Source organism: Physeter macrocephalus, chromosome 6, assembly GCF_002837175.3.
Source record: "Physeter macrocephalus isolate SW-GA chromosome 6, ASM283717v5, whole genome shotgun sequence".
NCBI lineage: Eukaryota > Metazoa > Chordata > Mammalia > Artiodactyla > Physeteridae > Physeter > Physeter macrocephalus.
Window position 1 is genome coordinate 40,002,414 of NC_041219.1, and position 13,518 is coordinate 40,015,931.

Genomic DNA, 13,518 nt, shown 5'->3' on the forward strand with positions numbered 1-13,518 from the left:
GCTACTCAGCCCTTTGTGTTGATTCTCCCACACTGAAGGCTTGGATTGTGATCAATAGAATGTGAGTGAAGTGATGGTGTGTGACTACTGAGATGAGATCATTAAAGACATTGTGGCTTCTGCCTTGCTCTCTCTGGGATCACCGGCTTTGCGGGAAGTGAGGATGTCACTGGGACACCCAAGTGGCCCGATGGGGAGGTCCATGCAGTGAAAAACCGAGGCCTCCGCCAACAGTCATGTGATTGAGATACTCCAGCCCTGACCTACACCTTGACTGTAATCTCATGAGAGACCACCACAGAACCAAACAGCCAAGCCACGCCCAAACTCCTGCACTGTAGAATCTGTGGGACAATAAATGTTTGTTGTCTTAAGCTGTTAAGCTTTGGGGTGATTGTTATGCAGCCACAGTTTACTAATACACTCTTCGACACAGATCACTGACTACAAGCTGTTTTAATTTTGCTGTAATGGGAGAAACTACCAGAGCCTGGGCTCAACCTAAGGTTTCTCAGAGCGTATGGTGCTGGAGCCGGGCACCACGGAGGAAATGGGGTAAGAACCAGGTACACCTGGTCCTTGCGGAGTGGCGAGTAGTTTTGCCTGTAGCACCCCTTTCAGCGTTAACGTTCTCCAGGCACAACTGGAAAGAAGTGGCACAGCAACAAGCGGAAAAGCCGCGTTCCCCACGCCTTGCTGCAGTCTGGGCGCCTGCGCAGTGTGCTCCTCGGGCTCCCAGGGGGCGCTGTCGCGCGCCGAGTCGTCGATCGCGAGTTACCGAGCGGCCTGGCTCTACGCAGGCCACCAGCAGCCTGCTCGCGGGGTGGGCTCCAGGGGGCGCTTTCAAGACAGGGGGTGGGGCGCTCATGTTCCAGAGACCGGCCTGGCGGGGCCTTCACGCCGTTACACCTCAGCATCCCCATAGCTCCGGCAGTCGCCGCTCCGGGGCCGCCGCCGCTTGAGGCGGGAGCTGACCGGCCGCGCCGTCGTCACCGTCGCCGCCTCGGGGTCCCGGCCCCTGGGCCCTCCTGCGGCCGCCATGAAGCTGCGGGTCCGGCTTCAGAAGCGGACCTGGCCGCTGGAGATGCCCCAAGCGGAGCCGACGCTGGGGCAGCTGCGCGCGCACCTGAGGCAGGCCCTGCTGCCCACCTGGGGGTACAGGTAAGCGAGAGGCGGGGGCGCGCGCGGCGGGTCGGGGAGGAGCGCCGGGTGGCGCGGGCACGCCCCGGGCTGTCACGTGAGGCCGGTCGGCGAGCTGGGCGTCGCGGGGCCCGCGGTCCTGGACTGTGACGTGCAGGCCGGGCGGCGAGCGGGCGCTGGGGCTGCAGCGTGCGGGGTCCCGGCTCCCAGAGGTCATGGCCCGGCGTCTCCGGGGCTCCGATCCTCTCCAGGGTGAGCCTTCGCTTCCGTGTTTGCAGTAGACGAACCTAGGGATAGGCTAGGATGCAAAATTCTCACGTCCTTTGAGATGTAAGGTTGGAAATTATGGGTTTGGCTTGGGTTAAACCTTTCCAGGCTCTCAGGGGTTTAAGTTCACCATCTCCAGCTGTCGGAGTATTTCAGTGAAAAAGTTTGGAAAGTACTAGAAGGAGTTAGAAACCTGCCCTCCATCCGAGGCCACCTGTAACCTGGTACCGCTGCTTTCAGGCTGCAGTCACCTTAAGACTCCGTTAAGTGTTTACGTGCCAGGCGCCACTGTGGGCACTTTGACTTACCAGCTGCAGTTTTACAAAGTGCAGTGTGTCAGTCTGTTTCAAATAATAATATTTTCCTGGGCAAGATGTTGCTTTTTTTTTTTTTTTTTTTTTTTTGGATAAAAACTGTGGAAAACGTTGGCCTTATGATGACCCTGGAGAGCTTGCAGCTTGGGGGCAGTGACATTGAGAAGTAATGGATCAAATTCTTTTATTTATGGGGCTGCAGATGAGGCTGCTTTGTTTCCAAAAGGGTATCCTGGGGACAGTAATCTGGGAGTAGAGGGACAAACGTAAGGGTGGTCCTCTTCAAATACTGAGCTACCGAATTTGGAATTTGAGTGTGCTGAGAAAAAATAAAAAAGATGTTCTTTGGGGCTTTTTAGATGAATTCTTCAAAAGAAAACCTTTCTGTTAATTAAATGGTTCCTTTCATAAGACTTTTATAAACTTACATTTTATTTCTAGGGAATTCAGTAAAATGAGGCCGTATTATGAACGTCTCACCCTTTCATTTTTCAGGTTAAGACAATACATTCAAAGTAAGCCTTTTCTTCTCCAAATTAAAAACATAAATACAGAAAACGAGGCATTGACATAACTCCTTTTAGGCATTATATTAATTGACATGCCTGTTATTTTTTTCTTGGTGTTAAACCTAAGTGTTTCGTATGCTGGCATCATTACCCCACCACAAATTGTCAAAATTAACTTTTTTTTTTTTTTTTTTTTTTTTTTTTTTTGCGGTACACGGGCCTCTCACTGTGGTGGCCTCTCCCGTTGCGGAGCGCAGGCTCCGGACGCGCAGACTCAGCGGCCATGGCTCACGGGCCCAGCCTCTCCGTGGCATGTGGGATCTTCCCGGACCGGGGCACGAACCCGTGTCCCCTGCATCGGCAGGCGGACTCTCAACCACTGCGCCACCAGGGAAGCCCAAAATTAACTTTTTTTAAAAGTATTTTTATATATATGTATATATATTTTATTATTTTTTTAATTAGGTGGGACACTCTGGAAAGGATGTGAAACCCAATATGACGCTTTGTTTACCCAAGAGCCCAAGTTAGTTTCTCTTTCAGGTTTGTTTTTACAGTCGAGTCTGGTTAACTGGAAGGAATGTTAAACTTCAGCTTGTGAAAATAAATTCATTCTTCTGAAAGTATGTTCATTTTATAATAAATGGGCAGTTTAAAAATGTGTCCATATGATATTATTACTTTTAAAATGTCCTTGCTGAGCAAGTGGATCTGGGATTGTCATAAAATAGTTCTCAAAGGCCTGGAGTTTCTAGGGTGGCACTTCCTGATGAAATTATTATTTTTTTCACAGTTTCAGAAAACAGGATCAATAACGACTCTCCTGGAAAACCATATATTACTTTAGAAATAGCTCTTCCCTTTTTCTAAAGGGGAGGCTGACATTTTATTAAGCAGACAATTCTTTACCTTTTTTACAAATGATATTTGAACGAACATTGTGCTAGATACCATTAAAAAAAACAACCTTGTGCTGTGACAAATGATCTATAAAAACAGTTCACTTGAGGTGTTTTTTTTTCTGCTAAAAATGGGATGTTGTTTTTCTGGGTAGTTGGCAGATTTTCAACATTTATCAAAACATTTGAAAACAGGCATAGCTACTTATTTTCTAATAAGCAGGAGTAGTTCTTAAAGCTTCAGTAATTTCTCTACCAAAGACACTTTAATTGGTAAGAAAAAATGTATTTATATGTGCGAGAAAAAACATAAATGAATTACGGGGAGCACTTTTGAAAATGTAGCATTTTAAGAACAAACAGAGCATGATTTTCAAAGGACTTCATCCTTTGTTAACCTCTCAAAAAGTTAATGAAGTTAGCATTGCTGAGTGTAAATGTCTTATAAAATGTTCTGCAGTGGTTTGTTAATTATTCCTCACCACTATGTAATGAAACGATGATTGTTCTGTCAAGGTCCGATAATCTGCGATGCAGAAAGGATGGGATTTCCTTGCTTCAGACTAATTTGAGCTCTTAGCTTGTTTAGCACTGGGTTTTTGGATTTGTGTTGTCTTCCATATAAAAGACATTATAACTGGTGCTCAGTAAGAAGGTTGAACTTATCAGTAGGAGGGGTGAATTTATACTCAGTCATCTACATGCACTCATCTGACTTTTTGTGATTGTGAATATTTGTTTAGGACATGGGTCTAGTATTTTGGAACCATAAGCTAACTGTCCTGGAAGGATATTGTTAATTAGCCCTGATTTCAGCCTCATCTTGATCTCTCCATCTAATGTTTATTGGTTGCATCCATTCCACAAATACTTCTATTTGCCAAGTGCTGGAGATACAGTTTTGAACTAGACAGACAAGGTACCCATCTCATGAAACTTAAATCCTAGTCGTAGGGGTAGGGAAGAGAGCAGATAAGCAAATAAATATGATATTTTCTAATAGCAATGTTGTAATAAAAATAGAAGAATGAAATAGAGTGATGGAGGCAGGTGGAAGGCATCTCTGAAGAGGTGACATTTGGGTTGAGACCTGGATGATGAGAAAGACTCAAGTCATTTGAAGAACTGGAAGAGCAGGTGCAGAGGCCCAAAGGCTGCAGTGAGGTTGATCTGTTTTTAGGAATGAGTCGAATGGAGAACAGCTAGTAAGAGGATGGGTGAGGTAGGAGAAGTGGGTCAGATGTTGGGCTTTGGAGGGCATGTTAAGGATTCTATTCCAAGGTCAAATAGAAGCCATTGGAGAAGTCTCAGCAGAGGAATGATGTAATATAATTTATATTTTAAAGAGGCTATATTTCATTGAATCTCAGTTGCTGTCAATCCTGAGATGCACATTCTTATGTCACACTAAATGAAAAAATGCTGTCTATTAAGCTGTGATATGTCCTCAATTGTAAGAAGCATCCTGTTTCAAAGATGACAAAGTATAAAAAAGTGTATATCTTAGAATTGATGAAAACATGGATTAATGATAGAGAATTACTGATCCTATCCCCCAGGCTAGAATCTATAACCTTAAGCATTTGGTGATAATAAATAATTTTGATAGTTTTTCCAAGCTTTGGCTTTCCTCTTATCTTCATTTTGTTTTGTTTTCATTAGTTCTGCTGGGGTCATACCATGTACCTTATATATGTTTCAAATGTATTATTGTGGGTAATGGTAATAGGTAGCTCTTACTATCCTTATCCATCTTTCTTGGCAGTTCTGATTCCCGGTTTGCAATTACATTGAACAACAAGGATGCCCTCACTGGAGATGAAGAGACGTTGGCTTCATATGGGATTGTTTCTGGGGACTTGATATGTTTGATTCTTGAAGATGCCATTGCAGCACCTAACTTACCTTCATCCACAGATTCAGAGCATTCCTCACTCCAGAATAATGACCAACCCTCTCTGGCCGCCAGCCCCAGTCAGTCCAGCATACAGGATGAACAACCGCGTGACTCGTTCCAAGGACAGGCAGCCCAATCTGATGTCTGGAATGATGGAAGTATGGTGGGTATTAAAATCAAGGCAAGAAATAGAATAGTTGATAAATCATACTGAATAGCTCAATTGAATTCTGTACCAGTCGGGATAATTATCATCAGTAGACTGCAGATTATAATCTAATAGAAAATTTATTTTTATTTTAATTACTTTATTTTTATTGAAGTATAGTTGGTTTACAATATTATATTAGTTTCACGTGTACAATGTAGTGATTCAATTTTTTAATAGATTGTACTCCATTTAAAGTTATTACAAAATAATGGCTATACTTCCCTGTGCTCTACAATATATCCTTGTTGCTTATTTATTTTATACACAGTAGTTAGTATCTCTTAATTCCATATCCCTATCTTGCCCCTTCCCCACTGATAACCACTAGTTTGTTGCCTATATGTGAGTCTGTTTCTGTTTTGTTATATGCATTCATTTGTTCTATTTTTTAGATTCTACCTATAAGTGATAACAGAGTATTCGTGTTTCTCTCTCTGACTTATTTCACTAAACATCCTGCCTTCTAGGTCCATCTATGTTGTTGCAAATGGCAGAATTTAATTCTTTTTTTATGGCTGAGTAATATTCCTGTGGGTGTGTATTTTAAGTTTTTAAAATTAAAAAAATTGTCGCCTCTAGATGCTGATGTAAATTTGAAAATATGTGCACTGATGTTTTCTTCCCAAACCAGCTCCTTCTCTATCAATGGCAGTACTGTTTTCCTGAGCTTAAAATTGTGGAATGATTTTTGACTCCTTATATCCAGCCCCTTAACAAGCCCTGCCTGTTTTTCCTTTCCATTCCAGGCTTCCAGTGTGTGTTCTTCAGTCTGCTTTCTGGGTTCATCTTCTTCTTGCACATTTTTAAAAAAAAATAAATTTATTTTATTTATTTATTTTTGGCTGCATTGGGTCTCCGTTGCTGTGTGCGGGTTTTCTCTAGTTGTGGCGAGCGGGGGCTACTCTTCGTTGCGGTGCACGTGCTTCTCATTGTGGTGGCTTCTCTTGCTGCGGAGCATGGGCTCTAGGCACACGGGCTCAGCAGTTGTGGCTCGCAGGCTCTAGAGCGCAGGCTCAGTAGTTGTGGCACACGGGCTTAACTGCTCCGCGACATGTGGGATCTTCTGGGACCAGGGCTCGAACCCGTGTCCCCTGCATTGGCAGGAGGATTCTTAACCACTGCGCCACCAGGGAAGCCCCTTCCTGCACATTTTTGATTATGTTGTTCCCCTGCTCTTAGGTAACTCTGTGTAATAAGTACACCTGGGCTCATGATTTTTGAACTGAAAAAGTCCAAATATCTCTAGTTCAACCCTCGTCGCAGAGGAGGCAAATGTCTGTCCTCCTGTACCTAGTTTTTAAGGCTTTCTGAGCAGTTGCCTCACAACCTTTGGGGGCTAGTTTCTGTTCCTCCCTCCTGTAAACGGTCATCTGCAGTCAGACTGGACTCCTCCTCCTCTTCCTCCTCATTGTCCGTCTCGCAGCCAGCAACTGCGCATGCGCGCACCTGCACACGCTCACACCTGCGCATACGCGCACACACACATGCACACACGCGCGCGCACGCACACACAGCCTAGCGACTGCTTTGCTCTCTGCTCTTGCTGCTCACCCGGCTTGGAACCCCCTCCGTGTCCTCTCTCTTCTATCTGCATCTCTACCCACCTTACAAGGCCCTGCCAACGGCAGCCCAGTAGTTTTTCTTCAATTTCTTTGTACTGATCATCTTTATTGCCTTGTAAACACCTCTTTATTTATTATTCTGCCTTTTGATTTCTTGTATGGCACAAATGATCACTTTATTACTTAATATTTTAATACCAGTACATATGCCATCTTGTTATTTGTTTTGTGTGTGTACATTCATCATGTCAACTTAATTTTTTTTTTGCAGGCTTTAAATATTTATAAGTATTCATTGTGCCTATCATGTCATCAAGTATAGACAGATATTAAAAAATACTTTTTAACTGATTGTTAAATTATAAAAATCATCTATGTCTAGATTTTTAGTAATAGAATCCAGAGAGATTAAGTAAGTTACAAAAGCTTTTATAAAGCTCAAAGTATTTTTATGAATTTTCTTTTCAGAAATTATTATGTATCTCTGAGATTCTGTCTCATAGAAGTAATCTAGAGAATAAGTAAGAATATTTAGTCAGATATTTAAATTACATTTCTGAATCTTTTTTGATGATAGACTCATTCAGAGATTCTGGTAGAAGGATCCATTCCCTTTACTTTTCATAGTGTATATGATAGTTACTTTACTAGTTTCCTTTTGGAAAATTTTGAGACATTAATATTGCCTCATGTTAGTCATTTCAGTTCTAAAACCATGCTGTTTTGTATTCTACGACTTGTATAGGGTGACTGTAAAATCTTAGTGGGGACATAGATGATTTTTATAATTTACCAATCAGCTAAAAAGTATCAGACCCTAATATTAGGGTCTTGTTGCATACTTGTTCCACTCATTTGTGAATTACATATGACAAATGATCTGTTTATAGAGAGATGGTGCTAAACATTTTTTTCTCATCTCCACATGCATGAAGAATATGATAAGTACTTATATCATATCAGGATGGCTCAGAGAACGTCAGTGGTTCTCATGGAGTGAGAGTAGAGTTTGATAAGCTCACCAGGGGATTCTGATATCTTCCTCCCATGTCTTTATCAGTCTAGGGTAACCTTTAAAAATATTTTTCCCACATATGTTCTCTCCCATACGACTGTCAGTAAGTAGTAAATGGCCAAAAGTTAGGTATAAGAAGCAAAGAGCATATATACAGGCATACCTCATTTTATTGCACTTAGTTTTAATGTGCTTTGCAGATACTGTGTTTTTTACAAACTGAAGGTTTGTGGTAACCCGGCATTGAGCAAGTCTATTGGCGCCATATTTCCAATAGCATTTGCTCACTTCTGTCTCTGTGTCGCATTTTGGTAATTCTCACAGTAGTTCAAAATTTTTTGTTATTATTATATTTGTTATGATCTGTGATCAGTGATCTTTGATGTTACTATTGCAAAATGGTTACGACTCACTGAAGGCTCATGTGATCGTTAGCATTTTTTAGCAAAAAAGTATTTTAAAATTAAGGTATGTACATTGTTTAGACATAATGCTACTGCATACTTAATAACTACGGTATGGTGTAAACATAACTTTTATATGCATTGGGAAACCAAAAAAGTTGTGTGACCTGCTTTATTGTGATATATTCACTTTATTGCAGTGGTCTGGAACCCAACCTGCAATACCTCTAGGTATGCCTGTAATTCATAATTTAGTTAGGTGTTAAGTGGTTTTAATAAGTAGTTTCTCCTTTCTCAGAACTATGATGGAGCCTCGTTTTTAGGTAATATGGATTGTCATCAACCTCTAGGTTTTAACAGATGAATTTGGATGTTTTCCATAAGCCATCAGGGCTCAGGTCCTCAGGGATTTTGAAAGAAACAACCTCTTGTTCCCTTACATTCTTCCACCATTTCACTCATGTTATGTAATTTTAATTTCCTCCATTCCTTTTCTAATGGAAATACGAACTTAAAAGAAACGTGCTTTGCATTAAGAGTTGAGCACATACCTAGGAAATAGTCTTTCTGAGCAAAATTAATATAGGTAACTCAGTCTTACTGAAGCAGTGTATTGTGTCTAAAAGCCCTGAACTGTGAGTCTGGAGATCTTTGTTTATTTCAAATTTTTATTAGCTGGTAACCTTGATTATGTTATTTAATCTGAATCAAAATTACAGTACGTATAAGAAGGTGACATCATCTGTCTTACCTATTTTACAGAATTTTTGTGTGGTGTAAATTAGAAAACAATGAAATCAAAAACATGAAATTGTAAGAATTGTAAGATATTATCCTTCAGCATTTGTTCAACAAGCATTTACTGAGTACCTACTGTGTGCCAGGTACTGTACGGGTGTTACAAAAATGGGTGACATGTAGTCTGTTCCTTTCTAAGCTTGTGGTCATGGTAGGATATAGACATGTAATCAGAAAGTTGCAATACAGTGTGATAAAGTGCAATAATCAAGGCCTTTGCAAGGCAGAGAAGTAGTCTATAACCTGAAGAGGTGGGGAATACCAGAGGAAGGGACTGTGGAATGTGAACTTGATACAGAGTCAGGGATCAGGTGATGAAGGGCCCTGAATGCTGAGTTTAGGAGTTTGGACTTTATTTTGTGAGCCTGCATTTCTCAGCATGGCCTCTATGAAAAACTTGTCTTGTGCGATTATAATTGTTATGGGGATGCTGAGTGTTAAGGAAGGATAGTGTTTCTTGGTTAAATGTTATGCACACTTTCTGTTATTATTGGACTTCTCAGAGCTTTATAATGCCAAAGTGTATTTTGTGAATATGGAGGGTGAGGTTAGGTGGCTATGACATGTAGCATTTCCATACTTATTTGATTGTAGACCTTTTTTCCCCTAAGAACACTTAGGGTCACATTCTAAGGCACAGTTTAGGTCAATGCTGCTGTCTGCATAGGGGAAGTACTGGCAAGTTTAAGCTGGGACATGGGACATAATTGGATTCTCAATTGTCAAAAAACTCTGGCAGCAGTGGGTGGAATGTATTGGAAGACAAGAAAGAGGAGTGAAGGGGAGGCTGTTGCTGGAGGTTAGATGATAAATGAATCTGAAGTACCACTGGAGTAGGAAGGGGCAGATTTTGGAGATATTTAGGAGATAGAGTCAGTGGGCCTTTGACAGCTAATCATATTGGGGGTGGTGCTTACTAAGGTCGAGGGGGAAGTCTAGGATGATTTCCAGGTTTTTGGCATATCAGCCAGAATTAATGGAGATACGGAATCCAGGATGGAGGAGCAGATTGCAGGCTCATTTGTTTAGGAGGGCTTGCTGAAAATGTGTACCATTTCTGGACCCAGTAATGTGCTTTGGCTCTGAGCACTAATCTCAGTTCACTTTGAATACAAAATTTACTGTGAAAAAATGAAAGTCTATTTAAAGAATTCATTGTTTTTGTTATCCTTTTCAGTCAGGGCCTAGTCAAAATTTTGAAGCTGAGTCAATTCCAGATGTCGTGGATGCGGAAGAGGGCACAGGTTTCTATCCCTCAGAACCAATGCTCTGCAGCGAATCGGTGGAAGGGCAAGTGCCACATTCATTAGAGACCCTGTATCAGTCAGCTGACTGTTCTAACCCCAGTGATGCCCTGATAGTATCCATACACCTTCTCATGTTGGAGTCGGGTTACATACCTCAGGTAAGACTACAGAGAGCAAAAGTTTCCCATTAGAAAAGGGGTGGTGTTCTAGATTTCTTTATTAAATGTGTTTGGGTATTAATGTAAAGTGTCGAACACAGGGATGAGCATACAGTAGGCAGTCAGTAAATGTTCCCTTCCCTCTTTTCCTTCTTATTTTTCTCCTTTATTTCCTTGTCTGCTTTTAGTTAGTATTATAGAATTGATGGCAACTATGGTTTAAAAAAACCCAAAAGTTTATATGTGATCATATGTAGGTAAAATGTGGTCAGTGCGTGTGGATTGGGCATGACTAGATAGATGGCTCACCAGGTTATTTTTTAATGTTAGTGGTTCTGTGAATTGCCACTAACTTAGTAAGATTCAGTCAGGAAGAGGGACATTGTTCTTATGCTGTAGTTGCTTACCTTCATTCATTCATTCCTTATCCATTTGATAAATGTCTACCAGTGTCAGGTGCAGTGCCTTGTCTCTGCTTTCAGGTTGCTTACAGTCCAAGAGTAGGAGAGAGAGACAAGTATACAGACCGTTATACTGTATTGGCTAAATTGTAGGAGAAACGCATACATATATAGGATGCCAGAGATTCACAGAGGAGAACATTTAGAAGTTTTTCAAACTTTAATGTGCTTAAGAATACCTAGGGATCTTATTAAATGCAGATTCTGATTTAATAAATCTAGGGTGGAGCCTGAGATATTATGTGAGCATACTCTACATGATAGCAATGCTGCTGGTCTGTGGGCCATGTTATGAGTAACAAGTATATAGACTAATTCAGTGATCATTGAACACGTGCACCATGTCATGCCAGGATTTAGAATATAAAGATACTGGGACAGTCCTTATCCTCAAGGAGTCTGTAAGTGGGGGAGAGAAACAAAAAGGAAATTATAACGTATTATAATACAATTAATAACATAATAGAAGTACGTAACAATAGAAATATGAACAGAATGTTAGAGGGTGAGAGAGTGGGAATGACAAAAAGGATTTGTTTTGAAAAAGGCTTCACAAAGGAAGTAGTATTTGAACTGGGATCTTGCATAACGATACGGCTTTGCTAGGCAGAGAAGTGAGACTTTGAAGTGAGAAATCAGTCTCTATCTCTGACGTTATTTTATCTATTTGAACAAAAGTTTTGATGGCAGATAATATATTGTAACTTTTTTACTATCAAAGTTTTAAATATTAATAGAAATATTAATGATTTGATAAATTTTATTAAAGGGACTGTACGGAATGCTTATTTGTAGACAAGTTAGGGGCCTCTTGGGTTTTTAATCTTTTTGAGAGTAATACGGTTCTTCATTATTTGTTTCCCTTTCATTTCACTCCCCAGGGGACTGAAGCCAAAGCTGTGTGCCTGCCGGAGAACTGGAGGTCGGGGGGTGTGTACAGGCTGCAGTACACTCATCCTCTCTGCGAGGGTGGCTCTGCTGCTCTCACCTGTGTGCCTTTGGGAAACCTCATCGTCATAAATGGTAATTGGATGGCATAGTCATGCTCGTTAGTTTGTGAATCTTTACATGTTTCTCTCCAAAAATTTTATAGCCACTTCAGCGATGGGCTATCATGATGCAGTTAGGAGTCTTTCTCAACTTTGTTTAATCCTGAGCCCACTGATAACATGGGTCTGAAAGGTTATAGAATACAGGGCTGATGTTTATGCTAGCAGCCTTCACTCTAGAGGCAGCTATACTCTTTTGCTGTCTTAACTGTGTAATTTTTTTGCTCCAGGGGGAGTTGTGATACTAGGAGTAAAATGAGTCTATTACATATGAACTCTTTAAAGAATACTTTTTCTTTATGCCTGTGGATGGCTTTTTAATTTTTGTTTTACTAACCGAGGTCTTGAACTGAGAGATGGTGAAAGGTGAGGTTGAGCTGGGGTCATTTTTTATCTAGTTTGGCATCTCTGAATGCATAGAAGTACTGCTAAGGGTTCTGAGGCCTCAGTATGTGTGTGTTTTATCCTCCTACTACCCACCCTCAAGTAAGTCACTCTGAATAGAGTTTCTTTTTCTAGTTTTCCTCTTTCATACTAAGAAATTTCACCGGATAGCAATACATTCCATTTTTGTATTTCATTTTAGCTCAGATGCCATCCAGAGATCTATACCAGCTACCAGGGGTCTATGGAATAGTCTCATAATCACACATCCTGGAGATCCATTTGAGTGACTAGACTCTTTAGTTTTTGTTCTGGTTTCATTTTTGAGGTTTACCCTTTTAGCTAAGTAAGGGAGTATGGTAAGATAGGAATGACTGCATTTTTTATTTTTCATTACAGCTCATCTTTTGTACAGCAGAGACAGTTGCCTTGATATGTCTTAGCTCAGTGGTTTTCAACATGTTCTGTAGCTGCTAGTTTCTGCTGAGATGGGCGCAAGGAGGTGGCTTGGTAGAGCCACTGTCACTACTTGAACCTTGAGCAGCAACATGCATGCCTGTTTTCGTTTAGTGAGGTGTCCCGTGTAAGATTTTGTTGGGAAAAGCTTTTTCTGCTAAAATCTATTTGAAAGCCACTGACTTAACACTGTGATCTTTGAAATAAAAGATAGTTTTAGGTTCCCTTTATGTAATTTCTTCTATTTCTTTTTAATCACTAGATTCTTTTTTTTTTTTTTTTTTTAATTTAATTTAATTTTTTTTTTGCGGTACGCGGGCCTCTCACTGTTGTGGCCTGTCCCGTTGCGGAGCACAGGCTCCGGACGCGCGGGCTCAGCGGCCACGGCTCACGGGCCCAGCCGCCCCGCGGCATGTGGGATCTTCCCGGACCGGGGCACGAACCCGCGTCCCCTGCATCGGCAGGCAGACGCGCAACCACTGCGCCACCAGGGAAGCCCTAATCACTAGATTCTTTGAAATGTTATTTAAAAGTCTCGAATCTTCAGCTTTAACAGCTTTAGTGGTATTTCACATTTGTAGGACGTGACTGATGGCACTAGGACCTAGCAATGTCTCTTCAGCAGTTCATCACAGTTAGCAAATGTAACTTTGGCTGGGCATTCTTTTTTTTTTTTTTTTTTTTTTTTTTTTTTTTGGTACGCGGGCCTCCCTCTGTTGTGGCCTCTCCCGTTGCGGAGCACAGGCT

At 41.3% G+C, this 13,518-nt stretch overlaps 1 protein-coding gene across 2 annotated transcripts in view; it reads left to right on the forward strand.

The window, feature by feature from the left end:
- The first annotated feature begins 499 nt into the window (after positions 1 to 499).
- The window catches only part of FBXO7 (F-box protein 7), a 20,446-nt gene continuing 7,427 nt past the window's right edge, over positions 500 to 13,518 (forward strand). The window contains exons 1-4 of one of the 2 annotated variants that reach the window (XM_024127417.3): positions 500 to 1,161; positions 4,895 to 5,189; positions 10,194 to 10,421; positions 11,764 to 11,905. In XM_024127417.3, the coding sequence (XP_023983185.1) occupies positions 1,040 to 1,161; positions 4,895 to 5,189; positions 10,194 to 10,421; positions 11,764 to 11,905 (787 nt within the window). In that variant the 5' untranslated portion in view covers positions 500 to 1,039. Of the gene's footprint in view, positions 1,162 to 1,254; positions 1,393 to 4,894; positions 5,190 to 10,193; positions 10,422 to 11,763; positions 11,906 to 13,518 lie in introns of those variants that run through there. The other variant, XM_024127418.3, reaches the window with a different exon arrangement.